The sequence below is a fragment of the Poeciliopsis prolifica genome, unplaced genomic scaffold (genome assembly GCF_027474105.1).
Source record: "Poeciliopsis prolifica strain line A6 unplaced genomic scaffold, Auburn_PproV2 SCAFFOLD053, whole genome shotgun sequence".
Lineage (NCBI taxonomy): Eukaryota > Metazoa > Chordata > Actinopteri > Cyprinodontiformes > Poeciliidae > Poeciliopsis > Poeciliopsis prolifica.
The window spans coordinates 1,149,810-1,168,346 of record NW_026562428.1 but is presented as its reverse complement, the minus strand read 5'-3'; the positions used below and the strand labels follow the sequence as shown (position 1 = coordinate 1,168,346).

Genomic DNA, 18,537 nt, shown 5'->3' with positions numbered 1-18,537 from the left:
TCTCTTGTAACGGAGCACGTCGGCCCAGCAACTAGCCAAATCGGAGACATACGACACTTCTGAGCCGTTTCCCAGAGATCGTATCGGTCCGCCGAAGCATTTTTGTGTTCGGCTCGCATCTCTTCTCTGCTTTTGATTAGCTGCCGTCCGAGTTGACTCCAGCTCCATTTGTCTCGCTGAGCGACTGCGACGGCGGCTTTAGCGTCTTTTGACAGATAATAAAGTAGGTCAGGGAATGAAAGTCGAGCTGCGGATAGAACAATGTCGGAGGACAGGGAGGGAATCAAAGACGAGAGGGCCGAGAGATTAAGGACTTGAAAATTATTGTTGGCATTAGAGCTCCGAGAAGAAAGTTTCCCATAAGAGTTTTTGAAACTTGATACAAACGCTCTTTTTATAGATTTGGATATTTCTCCCTGGAGGAATGCACTTTTCCTAAAACCCGGAGACTCTGAGCGACTCTTCAGGCAATCAGTTGAAACTTTACGTCTCTCAGCCCGTCGCATACATTCCATGTTGCGTTTTTTCTGGTACCACAGAAGCTGAAACCGGCCCCGGCAGGGCGGGGAGCGTGCAAGAAGCAGCAACATGACATCACTTGGCTGCTGGAAGTGGGTTTTAATTCGCACTTTATTTCCTGGCTGTAAATCTTCTAACACTCTCCGCAGTTTATGGCGTTTACCTTAATAGTCCGCGGGAGTCGAGGCCACAATCAAAGAAGTTCCTGGAGTGTTTCCGGTCGTTGCTTGAGTTGTCAATGTCAGCGATGCTGGTAACTGTTCCAGTTCCCTATTTTTGTCAGTGTTGGAGGGACTTTCGAGAGACAACAACTGAAACATGACTTATCAAGTGTTGTACAGGCGAATCTTACTCTTGAGGAGAGGAATGGTTGAGTCAATGTGCTCTCTTAATTATATTGCCACATCCTCCAGGAAAACCGTAGACTGTGATAGATCATCTCGGTGAGCCATCTTCCAAGGGAAATAAGTGGGAAATTTCTGCATAAAGTCCAAAGTGACTGTCATTGACATTTGTCATTTTATATAAAAGCTCTTCTGGAAATTTTTTAGGATAGCAAAACATGTCCTTAATCACTCCAAGTGTGACAAGTGTGGGCCTTGACAGTATTAGCTGTGTTGAAAGGAGTGATTGTGGAATAATCCAAGGCCTTTGTTCCTTAAGACCCAGGTGTTGCACCATTCCAGAGTTTGGTTTGGTTAAAGCAACAAAGTTATTTGGTTAACTGTTCCCACTCTGCAAATACGCAGCGTTTATCTTCTTTGTTTGCACGTCACCGTGTGAGATATTGCACTATGAATGGATAAAAAAAAAACCAACAAAATATTTAACAAAGGCTGAACTCAAACAACCGAGAAGTAAAAGTCAGGTTGTTGTTTTCTAAAGCAGAGATTTGAGCAAAAACAAGCCCGGTATTTTCTCGGCGTCCCTTAATGTCACACATGAGGCCCCTGAACCCTTCGCTGCACGTCTTACACTGCATGGAAAGAAAGAAAGAAAGAAAGAAAGAAAGAAAGAAAGAAAGAAAGAAAGAAAGAAAGAAAGAAAGAAAGAAAGAAAGAAAGAAAGAAAGAAAGAAAGAAAGAAAGAAAGAAAGAAAGAAAGAAAGAAAGAAAGAAAGAAAGAAAGAAAGAAAGAAAGAAAGAAAGAGTCACCTTCTCTGGTTATAATGGGGTATTACAGTACAAAAAAGAAGAAAGCATCCTTGAACTAAGGTTGAGCTCAGGTAACATTGGATTAAAATCCAGGCTGAGTTCAGAAGCTATTAGGATATTAGGTAACATTTCAACCCTGCAGCTAGCATGTATGCACATATTCAATCTGAAGCTCGACTGCGGCAGAAACCCAAACCTTCCACACCTGCCTAAAACATTTAGAACATCCCACTGAGTTCCAGATTAAAATTCCTGGCCGGTTTGTCTCCAGCCGTTCTGGAGGCTCTTTAAAAGCATTTCTCGGACTTTGACTGAGCCTTCCCTCGCCTTGTTCTTGGTCTTTTGAAGTTTTGTTCGACTGGAGTCTCGTGGCGTAAACGATCGGGTGTTAAACACCGAGCTTTTCTCCCCCCCTCGGTGCCTGTGACGTCCCTCGACACCCGATACGGCCTAAAGGTCAACACCGAAGGCAAACAAGAGTCGAGTGAGCCGAAGAGAATTTGCCAACAAAATTTCAAAGAGGAAGCGAAACTCGAGTGGACAAAGGAATAAAAGCTTCAGTCGGGGCGGCTTTGAAAGGTCAGTTTCAGTGCTAATTGAAATCACAAACACTTGACTTCGGATTCACACGGCGACCCGACCCAAACAAAACACAATGACATCGCGATTCTTCGCAGCGGAGTTCGGGACGGGCTCTGGACGGCCCGGGTCAACAGTTGGACCGTGCGGAGACCGTTTGCTCGCAGCGCAAACACGCTCATCAATCCGAAGCCCTCGTATCTGCCAAAACACCAAGTGAATTACGATCCCTCTCATGGGAGCGCAGCACTTATCTCGCCGGACCTCACCAAGTCATAAAAGCAGGTCGGTGTGAGTGCAGCCTGCGAGCGCGATCTGGAACTCGGAGCGCGTCTTCAGAGAGTTCATTTGTTATCGTGGAGCTGGAATGTCTCAATGTTTAAAGCAGGAATAGTTTGGCAGAACAGCGAACCGAATGATATCTGAGGGGAATTATAAAGCGTTTCCTGGGCAGGAACTCTCCCTCAACTCTGGAAGACACTGAACATTTTTGTTTCTTGCGATCCTTTGAGTTAACCTTCACCAAACTGTAAGGACTGGGGTTTTTTTGTTGTTGTTGTTGTTCTTGTTTAAATGTCCATATTGTTGGAGCGATATCAAAACTAACTCCAAACTGCATATGTGACGACTGAGCTCCAACAAAAGAAGGAGTCGAGGTGGCCATCTTGGGGAGGGAATCGTCCAGTGGGAACCCTAATCTGGTCACGCACAACAGTGGAGTTCATTTGTTAGATTTTTTACTTTTTTGCTAACTTTGAAAACATTTATCTTTCCCTTAATCATGTTTCCTGAATCAATTCTAAACAACTAATTCACTTGGCTATTTCGTTGCAGGAACTTAGTTTACATTCTGGTCACATGAATTATTCATATATTTCCTAAAATATATCTATGCATGTAGCCCTAAGCATTAGGTAGATTACTTGTTTGTTGGACGCAAACAAACTTTAATGTTATTTTTGGCTGCAACCGAATAAAGTTGCAGAATGTGCATGCGGCGGAATGGTTGTTTTTATTTTCTAGTACCTCAACTAAGAGAAGATTCAACTCAATGACAACCTGCCTTTAGTTTCTAATTCCTGCAGCCATGCAGGAAGAAGCCTTCAGGAACATCACTGCAGGCCCCGCCCCCTCTGAGGAGTCAGCATCGCCCGCGCACGGAGTTGACAAGTGCGCCTCCCTCCTCCCCTCCTCTCCAGAACGTTGTTTGACAAGCCCATCTTTATAGGCTTCGCCGGAGGCAGTTTCTTTCATACACACACACAAAAAAAAGGAGAAAAAAAAGCGCAAAGCCGCAGAGTCTCCATTCTGCTCTCAGTGCGGGTGGAACAACCTGCAGAGCCGCAGAGGGAATCAGGAGGGACTGAGCATCACTCTGAGCTGGACTGGACAGTTTTGGAGGATTTTGGACTCGCTGCTGGTTTCAGATGCACCTGTGGATGCGCCTCTCCATCTGGATTTGCACAGGAATCCCTGCGTGCCGCAGCTGATATTCCCTCCACTGCACCAACCCGCGGTTTTGCTTTTTTTTTTTTTTCTGCGTGCTTTTATTTCATCTTCCTGCATAAGAGGAGAGGCTTGCACGATGCTGCTGGGACTCCTCTTCCTGATGGCGCTGCCTCTGCTGAGCGTCGCGTCCTTCGTGCCCTGCGAGCCGTGCGACCCGAAAGCCCTGTCCATGTGCCCGCCGGTGCCCGTCGGCTGCCAGCTGGTGAAGGAGCCCGGCTGCGGCTGCTGCCTGACGTGCGCCCTGGAGGAGGGCCGCGCGTGCGGCGTGTACACGGGGCCGTGCGCGCGCGGGCTCCGCTGCCTGCCGAAGAGCGGCGAGGAGAAGCCGCTGCACGCGCTCCTGCACGGGCGCGGGCTGTGCGCCAACGAGAAGCTGCACAAGCTGCAGCATCCACCCAAAGGTACGCGGCGCCATTGCAACATGTTCATGCAAATATGTATTACCCAGAAGTCTCTGTTCATGTGACCTCATGACCTCTCTCTGCAGTCAGGCTGCAGATGTTGGTCTGAAAGAGTTTCCATGTCCCTTCTTTTCACTTCTGCCCTCTTTCATCTTTTCTCTTCCTCGTCCGCCACCTGTGCCTTTCCTCACATCTGACCTCGACTGTTTTGTTCTCCCGCCATCAGAGCATCTTCTCCTCTTTCGCCCGCCTGGCAACCGTCCCTCTTTGTCCCCCCCTCATGTCTCCTCATGTCTCCTCCTGTCTCCTCCTGTCTTACTATTAGTTTTCTCTTTCCATTCCCACCTCAAACTTCTTGGTTCGGGTTCCTGCACTTTGGTTTCTGGTTCTACACTGTAAAAAAAAGTGGGTATTAAATTATAGTCAATAAAAATCACCTGTTTTAATCAAGGGGGCTATTTTTTAAATCCAACATTAAACCATTTTTGTTGAAATATTCTATTTTCTATTGAGCTTTAAACTATCAACTTTTTTTTTTTCAGGTTTTTATTCATACGCCTGAAAAATCATATTGACTTATTGTTCTCTGCCGGACATATTCAACAATTGACTGAATTATAAGGATGTTTGCGAGGAATTAGTTGTCACATAAAGTCTAAAATGTAATATTTTTGATTGGATTTTTTTTTTAAAATTAATAATCCCGACTCTTTTTGACCGTTTTGCCTGCACCGTCCTCTTCTCTTCCCCTCACCGCTGTTTGGTTAGGCCTCTCCCTCCGTCATGTCGTCCCTCCGCCCCTCTTCATGTCAGGCTGCGCTGTGATTCAGCAGAACGCGGGCTGAGCGTGGGTTTACATACCCGCCGTCTGTCTGCCCGTAAGCCGGCTTCCCACTTAGCTCCTGCGGTGCAGGACCGTTGCTGGAAAAGCCGAACCGGACCCAAACGGAGGCTTCTTCAAACTAAAGGCGCTTGAGGAGAATTCCTAACCGAGCCAGAGAGCGTGTTTGAAATTCAGCTGTCGTTTATTGCTTCAGACATGGACATTTAGTTGCGTCTTTTAGTTGGATCGGTTCCTTCCTATTATCCAGATGTCAAATGAAAAAAAGCTGAGCCAAAAATGGCCCTGAAAAAACAACAACCAGCTTTTACAGCGAAAAGAGAGGGAAGAATGACAGATCAGATTAAAGCCGCATGAGGATTAGCAAGTGAAGACTTGATTGGACTAACACTGGCTGATGACCTGCCTCAGCAATTTCCCAAGTGAAGACAAAATGGGAATCATCACAGCGACGGGATGAATGACGTCATCGGCCATTGTCATTGGTGGAGGGGGTTCGGGGGGGGGCTTGGTAGGTTTTAAGAGGCATGTATTCAGGGAGGCCGTGGCCTTGTTTCATCACTCGGTTGGCTCAGTAGATTAGCGATGACATCAGAGGTCGCCATAATGAAGCGGAAGCGAGCGCGTGACACAGCAGTGGAAGTGGGCCAACCAGCGCTTGGGTCACGATTCGCAGCCGATGCTGATGTCCAGGCCTGTAAATCAAATGATGTGTCCGTTTGAAAAAGTCTCAGGGACAGAAAGCCACATCCACTCCGTCTGTGGTCAGCAAAGGAGCTGCGGTCGCCTGAATAGAGGGTGGGGACAATAAGGGAACGGGGCGAGTGCTGAGGTCTGTGTTCGACACCCCAACATTTTGCAAGAGAGATGAAAGGGTCAACGTATGCAAAGGTTTCTCGGGGGGGGGGTGCGGGACCCAAAAATGGGTTGTGGTTGCTTCTGGTGGTTTGCCACATGACAGGGGTAATAGTATGTTTGCACAGGCCTGGGTGCCAGTCTGAGACTAAATGTCTAATTTAGGTCACTTGCTATAAAAGTTTTAAAAGCCCTGGTCTACATATACTCCAGACTGGCAGCCTGACATGCCATAAATGTAGCCTCTGTCCTCTCTTATGTCAACACATTCAATCCGAAGCTGGCTTGTCGCCACTAACTGTGCTGAATAAGTATTTAGCTGCTGTAGTGAAATCATCACTTTGTGTTGTCACGTTTCGAGATGGATACTCTCCTCACTCATGGTCCCATGTATGGAGTTTTGCTTTTAATTTTAGTCTTGATGTAGAGATGTAGCTCCAGTTAGCAGGGCTCTTGATTTTTCCCCGTCTTCAGCTCGTCTTCTGAAGCCCTGGCTAATGACTAATATTCCAGCTCTGAGGGACAATTGGTGATGGGACTTTTAATCTTTCTTTGTCCATATCAGTAATTCTGAGTAAATGAACCGTCAGTAAGACTGGAGCAAATATTATATTTCCCATCGTGTTCACGAAACGACAACGGCAGGAACTTTCGAGCAACTTCTGTTTCAGTATCAGACTGTGAAATATTTGAAAAGTGACAATGGGTTTCATTGTAAACGTAGCTTCCAAGTTGATGAATGACTCTCCGTCTCTTGTGCGTCTTTCTTTCCAAACACAATATCACCGTGATGTGATACAGACCCAGTGGAAACCAAGGTGCCCCTATATGGAGATCACATCAGCAGTCGGAAGATTCACGCCATGAGGCTAGCCAAGGACCGTAAGAAGTATTTAGCCAGGCCTGGATCAAGCAACAACCGAGAGCTCCCGCCGTCTGCCCTGGACAACGCCGAGCCGGAATTTGTGAGTGACGATGCAAAAGTATTATCTGTCTGCCGTTGCAAACTTGAACTAACAAACCAGGGTAGCATAATTGGTAGTGCACATTGGTCTTAGCAGCCCACTTACAATGAAAGATGTGAAATGTAGTGTTTGGTTTGAACCTCCAAACGCTCTTTGTATGCAGGGGCCTTGCAAAAGAGAACTTGATAATCTCATTCATGGCGCCTCTCGGGTCCTGAGCGTTTCTTTGTACGTACCCAACTGTGACAAAAAGGGATTCTTCAAGCGCAAGCAGGTTTGGATGCATCTCTTAAAGCTCCCAGTTTCATTCAGTGACGCAAAAAGTGTGCAGCCAACCCAATCGGACCTTCTCTTTTTTTTTCTTCTCTCTTGCAGTGCAAGCCGTCTCGCGGTCGGAAGCGAGGCGTCTGCTGGTGCGTGGACCGCTTTGGCAAAAAAATCCCAGGTAGCAACTCTCCCCGCGGAGAACTGCAGTGCAAAGATGTTGACAGCGGCAACAACAGCAGCGATTGAGAGCAAACCGCTTCCAGAGCCCAACTTCTTCCTCTTAAAACCTGCCAAACAAGCTAGCACACTTTATGACTGACAATCAGGAGAATATGGCACAAACACTTTGACTTTTTGTTGATTGTGATGGACTGCATTGTCTGTTGTAGAGAGGAGGCAAACCTTATATCCTATATCGGCGAGAAATGCATAGAGAGAGTTTTTCTTTCGTTTATAAAGTCTGTTGCAGTTCATATAACTATATATATTTTTGGAAATGATGAAAAAGGTGACAACACATATTCGAAATGTGGCTAACTATCAATACTTCTCAGTTGACTTTCCTGATATCGTTGAGAAGGGAGCACGGCTAACCAAACTAGCAGACATCTGCCAAAACGAGTGAGTTTTGTTCCGATTAGCAGCTTTTCTCAGGTGCAACACGATGGATACTTGAGAGTCACAAAATCCACTTTTAAACATTTAATCTGACTTAAACTCTTTATGGTCTTAGTTTAGCAGACAAGGCTCATTTCAAAATTTTAATACCCAAAGATTTTTTTTTCCAATCTGTCTTGGTCAGGTAATAAAATACCTCAACAGAGTTGATGTTATATTTGAGATTTTCAACATTAATGCCCAGCTATATATGATAAAAACACCTTTTTCTGTTATGTTGTAGGACTGCATTCGTGCAAAGTGAATCAAAAGGCTTTGATTGTTGCACCACAGGTCACTAGTTTGATTCCCAGGTTATCATATATATTTTTTAGCAATCCTGGTAAAATGTAGGTAGTTGAGACGATGTTTAGATTACCACTAAACCTTCACTAATACCAATTTCGATGAATCATTTCTGACACTCTGGGAACTTCTGTACCACAATCAGGGAAAGTTTTTTTTATTTTTTCGGGGAAATAAGCAAAACGGACAAAACCTCAGTCATAAAAAAGCTCATTGTACAGTTAAACTTCGAATTCTTTCTATTTCAGGCTCTCGGAGCTGCAGTCACTGTTTCTAAATGCCTGTACTAATGTTTGGATGCCCCACGAGTGCGTTTGTGTGTGCTTCTCGACGTCAGGATCGAGAAGCGGCTCAACCTTTCAGAGTGCATTTCCCACCGGAGCCCACACACAAATCGTATGCAAAGGCCCCGTCTTTCCACTCGGAGGGCCCTCGCCGCCAGGCCAGGCCCCCCCGCATGCAAATCCGCAGGCGACTCGCTCCCAGGGCTCACCGGGCCCTTCGTCCTGCCGGGAGCGAGGTCGCAGAGTTTGTACGTAAATGAAGTGCCTTCCGCCCCAGACTGCTTTGAATCTGGATTTGCATGCGGAGCCATCGTGTGGTTGAAAGAGGGCGACCCAAGCAACATTTAAAAAAAAGGGAAAAAAAAGGGAATAATAGTAATAATAATTAAAAAAAAAAAAAAAGGAATCATTTAATGTGTGGATGGGATTTGCTGACAAATTTCATGATCTTCCAGTCAAGTGCTGCTAAATATGTAATGACAAAGGACAGGATTGTGTTCTCCTTTATTGTTGAAATTGCAATGTTTCATGTAGTTTCAGCCGTGTAGCACATCAGCCTATTTAAAAAAAAAAATTTTCCTGATCAGGCTCTTCTCTTTTGCCGTCGACTCGCGCTCATTCAATCGCAAAACGGTGACTTTACGAACGCCACAGAAACTAAAAATTAATGTGAAATTTCTGATGGAATATTTAACGCACCTATAATTGATGTACTCCTTTTTTTTTTTTTTAAAGTTAAATCACTATTTAATAAACTTCTTGTACTCACTTAAAAAAGAAAAGCCTGTTGTGTGGGAAACTGGATTATGGTGGCGAAACGTTAAGTCAGATGTTTAGTGTTTTGTGACAACAAAAATGTAATTTTCCATGCGGGTAGTATCCAGTTTTTGCTGAAAAAGCCCAAAAAAAAAAAAAAAACGTGGTCATTTTTTTCTGGGTGTTACAGATTCACCCATAGGGGGCAGTGGAGAATTTCATACCGAAACCAAGCATTTTCTTTCCAACTTCAACAGCAGACAATTACAGACTCAACAGGTTTCTACTTTATTTTGCATTAGCACTTTATCATGTCAGATCCTCGCTACTTACTGTGCAACACAAATGAGGCACACCCAAAAACCTAATCTGCAAGCGAGAGCACGGAAAGACACCGAAAAACATTCCACACACTTCTCCATTCTTTCAAACAGTACAAAACACCAGTAACAAAGCACTCTGAGCATTGTTCCAGTTAGTAAAGCATAATCACTGGCTCTAAGACACAAACAGAACGCGACAAGTTGGTGACCATCATCCAAACCTTTTTTTTTTTTTAGGAAGCTAAGATTTGAGATGCAACCACCGATAGACGGACTGCAGACAAATACACACATGTAGCTTATAGCTTCCTCAGGTTGCTCCCGAGCGGTTGACAGTTTGGCTTATTTTCAACGCTCGGCCGCGTCAGATCTGGGTGGCGTCGGGCGGCTCCAGCTCGCTCAGGTACTGGCTGCAGTTGGGGTCGCCCCTCACGGCCGGGGCTGACAGAATGCGCTGGCCGGTGTGGGGGTCCACGCACCAGCACTCGCCCCGCTGACCGTGGAGCGACATCTTGCACTGAAACAGAATGATTTATTCAGTTTTTTTTAAAATTATTGTTAGTCATTTAATGAGCAAAGTTGCTAGGTAACAAAATTAGTAACAAGGTCACCCCGTCACCTGCAGCGCAATCCAAGGGGTGCTCCACCCGCCTCATTAAGTGGTGGGTGGATTTAGTGAGACATAACGGCTGCTGGAACAGGAAAACATCTAGCTGTCCATCAATTTTTTTTTCTTTTTTTGCCCCAATCACATGGAACTTCATCTTATTATTGCTGACAATATTCTTGCAATATCGCCAAAGAAAATTGCAGTTTTGGAAGGATTCCCTTCGGAAAAGACCCCGAAACCACGGCGAGATTCGCCAAAACACTTTGACTGAAGAAACCCGAATGTTTGATCATTTTTTATTTATTATCTTGTTTTTATTTCTGGTTTCTCTTTCAATGGGGAACCCCATCCACGTAGGTTATTTCTTATTTCTAATAGGCACAACCCAAAACATTAGTCACCTGTTTAGGGTTATACTGCCCCCTCTTGTCACAGTTGGGGATGTGCAGTGCATAGAGGTCCTCCAGAGGACCTCGGTTATCTCTGAAGGGCATCTTGGATATCCTCTCCAGGACCTGGTCGAGCTCCTGCTGACACTGAGTCTTGAGAGCAAACAAGAACAGAACAAAACAAGAGTTTCAAGCCCAAACAGAGGCGTGCGGGTTTCGCTGGCGCCGCCGGCTTCCTGCGTCGGTGAAAGGCTTGAAACGTTCAGAACAAAATGTTCAGGCAGCCCTAACCTCTGAGGTGTGTTCTGGTTTACTTTTACATCATCATAATAATAACAACAAGTTGGGTTTTTTTTTTTATTAAAATATAAAACCTCATTAAAATAAATCCAGGACACATCAACACCAGCTCAGGTTTGCCAAGCAATCTGAACACTGTTGACTATAAAATCCCATATTAAACACACAATATTGCTAAATGGCTTCCTGGTTTGCGCAAATTAGTCTCAATTCTTGCCAGAAATTGTATCAAATCTCGCCAACGGCCTCTGGTTTACCTCCCACTGCCCTGCCAAGACGTGTTCTGTTCGAGATCTGGCCTCTGAACGACTTTGTGTCGGTTGAAAAATAGAACATAGCTGGGCGGAAGATTTAAAGAGTTGATTGCAGAGCAGGTAGGCTGCAGACAGCCTACCTGAAAAGGAAGCCATTCGTACGAAACGTCGGCGAATTGGCGCCAACGCAATACGATTCATAAATTGTCTCCGCTGTTTAGGGGGACATTAACAGATTTCCTACAAACAAGAAGTGTTATTGACAGCAAAACTTGAGCAAAAGGAAATGTTCAAGAGCAGAAACACTTGGAAACAATCATTTTTCTACGTTGCGGACAGAAAGGTAAACGCGGCTCATCCCAGAGTCGTCCTCCTCAGCAGACACTCACCTGTTTCGGACGAGTAGGTCTCACCTCTTCCACCTTGTTGGTCTTCATTTTCGTCTTCATTTCCTGCCGGTGCTGGCGCACAGCGCTCTCCTTGGGTCCCAGCCAGGCGGCGTCTCTGCCGGGCTTTCGGACGGCCGGGATCTCGCTGGCGTCCGGGTCGGGCTGCGGCTCCAGCGCCTCACCTTTGATCCGACACATCAGAGCATTAGAAGACGAATTCCACTGGGTTTTACTGATGAACATTAAGGTATGTTTGGAGGGGAAACGAGCGGCGGCACTGGGACAATCTGAAAGTTAGAGGTCGTCAGGTCAGACCCAGTTCGTTGCCTCTGACAACCAAGCAGACTTTGGCATTCACAGAAAAAAGGAGCGGAAGAGGAAACCAGCTGATTTTGCAGAGATGGGGAAAAAAAACCCCGAAAAATCCCAGTTGACACAAATTCTTCACATAGCCCATTTTGGCTCACTGTAGCTGCGAGGAATAATATTTCAGAAAGCAAATAAATGTGCCAGAACACCGCTTGTTTTTGCTGAATCTCTGCAGGAGAGCACGCATTTTCGCCTATGCGGGGTTTTCCTGGGCACACGAACGAAAGGCGGGAGGAAAGCCAGGACAGCAGAGGAGGTCAAACGCCCGGCCATGCAGTGGATAGTTCGGAGTTATGTAGGTCAAGTTCCAACATGCCGACTAGAGGAAAGTGAGTGAAAACAAGTGTGTGTTTTAGCAGAAACGGTAGACTGAGGAGCCAATCTAAGAGCCCTGCAAGAGGTTAATGTGACGTCCGGTTTGGGATTAGGATCGCGAAACATCTGAGAGGGAATGGGGGGAAAAAAAAGGAAATTGAAAACTAAGCAATAACAAGGCGCTGGCGCCTTTCGCCATCGAATTGATCTGGAGTTGTTGGACTTGAGTTCTCTCCGTGACGCTCCACGGCGCTCTCTCCAGGACCTTTTTGAAGACGTCTTGCAAAACAAAGGAAAGCGGGGGCAAAGGTCAATTGAAACCAAGTGTGTCTTGACTTGCACATGTGCTTCGATCCGCGACTCCAGCAGATAAACACAGAGCACCCTCAAGCTGGGGCGCCGTTTTGTTTTGCTGGCTTACGTAATCCTCAAGAGTCACAAAGCGCTCGACCTTCGGCCTGTCTTTTCGCCGGAAACCCGAGACGATTAGTCAAGTGCGCACTTTCCAGACGCGCTCCCGCCAACGCTTGGTGCCGAGCAACGACTCGCAACCGTCCCGGGCGATTCTACGGACACAGAGGGTCAGCACCCCACTTTCAGGGGGTGCGAGGCCTCTGCAGAACAAGCTGCTTCACAGCAGTGGGCTGAGGATCAGCAGAGTCAACAGAGCAGCAGGCCTACTGTCCGGTCTACTGCTTGACTTAATCCTCACACAAAGGCCTAGAGAGACTTCCTTTCTGTATCTGATCCGTGTCGAATTCCCAGGTGGCACACAGGCCAGAGGTGACACCGTCCGATTGTCCGGATTCTGGTCAATCAAAACTGCCTAAAAACCGTTGTGTACCTTCATACTGGTATCTGGCACTTTTTATGACTGCAATGATGGGACTTTTTTTTTTTTATATGATCATATGTCACAATTCATCCAGCTTATGAGCACAAGATGAGAATAAAAGCAGGTTTCTTTTGTTCACAGTTTTCATAGATCATAAATTGTAGAACCTGCAGTGGCTGTACAAGAAATTCATTGATTTGAAGATGAATTATCCTGCGTAGATTTGCTCCGTCTGACTGTTTCCCATTTTCAGCTAGAAAGGAACAAACGCAGCTCGTCCTCGACGAAAATGTTGAAATATTCTCCAAGATTTGATCTCCTCTCCTTTGCAGCCGAGAGTCAAAGTGGATGGCGGTTCGTGTTTCGGCGTGTTTGAGCCCGCTGCAGATCCCATGCTAATTTATGTCCTACACAATTGCCCCAGAGTTCATCTAGCGGTGCCTGCAGAGGTAGCTCTGCCCAGTCTTGGAAGCAGCTGCGGGGATGCGTGCCAAAGCCTGCTTTTAGACGACTTCTTTGGGCCAAAACGCCTCGGAGGTAAACATATTAGAACTCTGACTCTTGAAATAACTGCCAATAGGCCTTGTAAAAAGTTCGAAACCACAACAAATCGATGCTGCCTTGCCTTGCAACGACACGTGACCCGTTTAACGCCTCAGAGGTGCTTAAAAACAGGAGTTAGATGATTCTCTAATGTTTGCTGGTTTCCATCCATCCACCAACTGACTTGGCCAGAGTCAAGTAGTCGTCTTAGCATCTGTTTTTTTATGGATGCAGTTTTATAATTTTGTAACCTACTTGTTTGCACTGAAAAGTCGATAAGCGCTACAAGTGACGAAATGCAGACTTTTAACTCTACGATCACCGAAATGTCAAAAAGTTGCTTTAGATTTGAAGCCGAAACGAATTTCAGACACGGAGGAAAAATATTTTAGTCACGTGTCAAAACAGGACACAGCCCGAAAGTCAGAATTATTCACACATATTGATTAAAATTCTACATGGCATTTCTGCAACATGAGGCAACACTGAACAAATGATCATGAGTTCCAGCTCTAAATCCAGCAAACTTGATTGATTGATTGCTTAAAGTAAGAATCTACAGGACACATCAGCTCACCTATCAACTGAATCATCATCGTCAGTGTCTTTGAATCTATTCTCACATTGGTAAAGTTGTCAGGAACCGCTGAGCAAAATGGACGGTGGGGAGGTTATTGTGGAGATTCCTGGCATGGAGGTGACCGGAGTGGACGCCTCAGGGGGACGACGGTGCAAATACCCGTTTTTAGACAGGATTTTTGGGGGGATTATCCCGCTGCTATTTCAGGCACCGCCAGATCCGCCTGGACACCCCGCAGGTACACAGGAATGCCACTTCTCAATGAATGACTCCAGCCGCCGAGGGCGCAGGTTGTTTTTAGCTCCCTTTTGTTTCCTCCGGCTTTCCTTCTCCATGGCAACTCTCACCATAACAGCAAAACGTCATGTTTTTCTTTCTCATTATCGCCGACTCAAATGGACTCCAATCGCAGCGGGGTGAAAATGAACTCTGACAGAGGGCTGTTTTTAGGATCAATCAGCAGTCGACATCAGCCACGCTGAGCTGCCAGCCGTTTTTACGACTCATCTAATCAAGACCGTGGAGTAGGGTTAGGGTTAGGGTTAGGGTTCAGCCTTTTTAAGTTGATTTGATCTCTCCTGAAGTCTCGGTAAAGTTCTAGTCAAAACAGCACTTGGATCTGATAAAGCTAACCCACTCGGATGTGGGTTTCCTTGGGAGCCTAATATCAAACAGTCTTTTGCATAAAGACGAAAAGCCTGTGTGAAACATGTCTTTCTTTGTGAAGAAGGACGTTTGAGGATAAAAATGAATACCAGGCATTAGAACACACTTTTACCCAAATGGGTTTAGTCATCTGTTGGTGCAAATTGAGGTATCAGAACCGTAAAAGAAAACATCGATTTCCTCACCTTAAATGTAAGATACTCCATTTTGGCAAAACAGGAAATATTCAAAGAGGTAAAGAAATATAAACCTCAGAACCTCTGCATGAGAACTGGCTTTTAAACTGTAATCTCTAATTTATAGCATATATGCATACGAATCAGCAGCTTTATCGAGCAAAGTCGACGCTAAATCCACAAAAATCTGACTAAACCCGCCGCACTACTTAGGCAAGTAGTGTCTGGTCCCTTTAAAGTGTCAGATTTTCTGTATAACAGGACAAAAGATCAGACGAGTCCCTGTTGTACAGTTGACTATTAAGCTCTTTAAGAGAAAAATAAGCTACTTTTAATCGAATGAATCGGAGCTTTTGTAAGCTCGTCGTCCTTTCCTAGAATATTCACAGCCAAGAACTTCGGATCGACGCAAAACGAAGAAAGTCGATGCAGAAACCCTGTTATGTGAAAAAAAAGATCAATTGTTTTGTTGCTTCAGCTTGAAGCACAAAGTTCTTTACTTTCTAGATAGTGCTCTGCACTTGGATGACGATAAAATTTTAACATTTTTAAACAGAAAAAAAATCCCCCAGTGTGGCTGGATAAAACATTTCTGCCAGGAAGCGATTCAGTAACGCTCCTCCAGAGACTCATTACTTATTATTGCACAGGCTCGATGGCAGTTGTTCCCTGCAAACGGCAGAACCGGTTATTAAGTTTCGGGAGCTTTTTCCCCTCAATAAATGCGACTGTCGTCTGCAAACGTCGTATCACAACGATGCAAACGTTGGTTCCTGTTTGGGGGTCACTAGAGGGGAAAATGACCAACTATAGTTTTCTGTTGCTTTTATGGCATTTGTACAACTGAGAGTACAGTGACTGTTTCTGTGTTTTGATTGGTTGGCAGGGTGGTAGAAGGAGACCTTCTGTCTACTTTCCTCTGTTTGATAGTCACTGAGAATTGGATGGTCGTCCTTCTCTCAGCCAATTAGCAGCGAGAAAATGAAACGCCGCTCTTGGATCGGCCAATCAAGTGGCGTAGCGGCTAGCTATTTAAGCTGCACTTTCTTCAAATATATCAGACCCCACCCCCCAAAAAAAAAAAAATCTGTGAATTGGCATATTTTTCTGCACCCATTTCTCAAAAATGTGAGATTCCATATAAGAATTTTTTTTTTTAATTTTGGTGCGTCGGAGTACATTTTGTTTCTCTGTCGCACAAAAAAAAAATGCGAAAGCATCACACTTTAGCTTCGCCCTGCGGTCGAAAACTGCTTTTCGGGTTCAGGCCAGCAGCTTCGTCCGGCCAAAGCTTTAAGGTCCGGCTTTGCAAGCCTTCTAGCATTCCTGTTGCTGTCCCCTCCCTGTTCTCCCCTGTGGAAACGTCAATATTTCAATGTTTTCTGTTTCGATCCAAGTACAACTTCAGAGAGTTTCTTTTTTTTCTTTCTTTCTTTCTTTAGCAGGCAACTTGTTCTCTGTTGTTGGGAGGGGAAAGGCTGGAGATCCAGCTGTTTTGGAGAGCAGCTGAGATGAACTGGCTGAAGTGAACTCAACACACATCTGTGACATGGTTCCACAAACTAAATGCATGACGATAAATAGAAGTTCTCCAAAAACACTTCTTAACTCATCGTTTTAGTCCTAAAACAATGTTATATGCCTAAGAGAGGTCACTGACCTTATTGGACGGTGCATGACGTCCAATAGGCTGCAGTCTAGACAGTGTCATTAAAAATCGATCGAGCTTTTTTTTTTTCTTTTTTTGCAGTGAACTGACTGACCGCTGCTGCTGCGCTCCCGCTGCTCCGGGCTGTAAGTGGCCGTCTCCGCGTCCACTTTGCGCCGACACTGGCCCTGGCCCTGCACCAGCTGCTCCAGGGGAAGCTCCGAGTCGGGCGTCGGGTAGCAGCGCAGACCGGCCGAGCACCTCGGGGCGTAGACGCCGCACGCCTCGCCCTCCCGGCGGGCGCACGCGGGGCAGCACCCGCAGCCCGGCTCGCGCACCATCTCCGCGCACGGCTCGGCGAGCTGCGGGCAGAGCGCCTGGCGCTCCGCGGTGCAGCCCGGGCAGCGGAACACCATCTCGGACAGGGAGGCGCCGGCGGAGGGCGCGGAGAGGAGCAGCAGCAGCAGGCTGCAGCCGGCGAGCCACGGCGGCAGAGTCGGAGGCGTGCGGACCGGGGTCATGGCGTCCGGGGGCCTGATCAGGAGACAATCCCGACTGGAGGAAAAAAAAAAAAAAAAAAAAAAGGAGGCGAGAAAATGTGAACAGGTGAAGCCGTGAATGGGAGGGAAAGGCTGCTGGGTCCTACAAGTTCCCAGATTTGGGATCTGTTATTAGAGGGAACGCGTCTCTTTATAGATGGGATGGTGGATAAAATGGTGGGGGGAGGAGAAAGGAGGGGGGTAGATTTTGTTTATTATAGTTATTTAAAATAAATCAAATTTCTCCCACTAGAGCAAACTATTTGAACTTGAACTGCAGTGAGGGGATTTCATCTGGAAAATGGCGTCCAGTTCTACAGTTCGAAGGAAACTGATGGGCAGATTCTTCATCTGCTCCGAGTCAACGGTTCCTGCTCCTCAAGATCTTGGCTTTGACTAGACCATTCCGTCGCCTGACTTGCAGCACTTCGGCTTTGGCGTTCCCGTCATCAAGTCTTTTGCATGTCCATCAATCTTAGCAGCTTCCACAGCATGATGCTGCCACTTCCACACTTCGCTTCGGCGAAACTGTAACTATGACTTTCCAAAGTTCTGTTTGCCGCAGATTTGTGGGTGAAATGATGCTACCGCTACCGTGTTGGCCCCCTCTGGTCATTTGTTAGCTGTGGCCCCTACAGATGAACACGCCGCACATTTCAGATTTTTATTTGTAAAGAAGTTTTTCACTTCCTATTTTTGCACCATGAATAGCTGGACTAGAGTAAAAATAATTGTAAAAAAAAAAAAACAACAAAAGTATTAAACATAACAGTAAGTATCTAGTGACATTTAATTTGGTGAAAGATATGAATTTTCCGACACCGTTTTGCACACAGCCCCTGTTAACCCCGTCCAGTGCTGCACACTAATAGGTGTTTATCCATGGGACCCAGGAATAGCTCTGGTATGTGAAACCTAACACCGCAGGTACAAATGCTGATTATTTTGTGTCGTGGCTGCACCCTGACTTCACGTTATTTGGCCCCGCTCACGCCTGCAGCTCACCTTCGGGGCTCGGGGAGGGAGAAAGGTGCGAGTCAGGAGGATGCCGAGAAGGCTGTTTGCTCACGGAACCTCATGTGTCATTTTGTGAAACCGTGGATGGAAAAGACGCAGGAGAGAAGGCCTGCTGTTTTAGAAGAGCGAGGATTTGATCACCGGCTAATTAGACCTAAGAGGCCGCGGGGTCCGCCAGTGTGTGCAGAGTGATTCCCACCAAGGTCATTTACTTCAATCCCTCCCGGTGGAATTGTTGGACAAACACAAACTCTGGATAAACTCTGCATTGATAGAGGAAGACCGGAGGATCGGTGATGAATGGGGAACACTCACGGCATGTTTCCCTCGTCGTTCATAAAGGAAGCTTTTTATAACGCAAGGCAGCTTCAGCCTTCAAGATCACAATGTGTCATTTATGCGATGGATACAAATTTGTCACATTTTTTCCAATGCTTGTCGATGGTAAGGTTTGGACAAAAAGGCCAATCTATCCCAAGTCTTGGAGTCTG

The 18,537-nt window shown here is 46.0% G+C and overlaps 2 protein-coding genes across 3 annotated transcripts; one reads left to right on the top strand and one right to left on the bottom strand.

The window, feature by feature from the left end:
- The first annotated feature begins 2,137 nt into the window (after positions 1-2,137).
- igfbp5a (insulin-like growth factor binding protein 5a) lies at positions 2,138-8,778 on the top strand. The gene is made up of 4 exons (XM_055059200.1): positions 2,138-4,162; positions 6,660-6,823; positions 6,987-7,097; positions 7,199-8,778. Exons 1-4 carry the CDS (start codon positions 3,838-3,840, stop codon positions 7,334-7,336), a joined length of 738 nt encoding a protein of 245 aa, XP_054915175.1. The 5' UTR covers positions 2,138-3,837; the 3' UTR covers positions 7,337-8,778.
- A 579-nt stretch (positions 8,779-9,357) lies between these two features.
- Positions 9,358-17,074, bottom strand: igfbp2a (insulin-like growth factor binding protein 2a). Of its 2 annotated transcripts, none has more exons than XM_055059199.1 (4): positions 16,606-17,074; positions 11,383-11,540; positions 10,428-10,568; positions 9,358-9,933 (listed from the first exon to the last, which is right to left on the bottom strand). In XM_055059199.1, exons 1-4 carry the CDS (start codon positions 17,009-17,011, stop codon positions 9,781-9,783), a joined length of 858 nt encoding a protein of 285 aa, XP_054915174.1. In that variant the 5' UTR covers positions 17,012-17,074; the 3' UTR covers positions 9,358-9,780. The 2 variants fall into 2 exon arrangements, with proteins under 2 accessions (XP_054915174.1, XP_054915173.1); XM_055059198.1 differs by having other exon boundaries at positions 11,359-11,540; positions 16,606-17,072.
- Between the last annotated feature and the right edge of the window lie 1,463 nt (positions 17,075-18,537).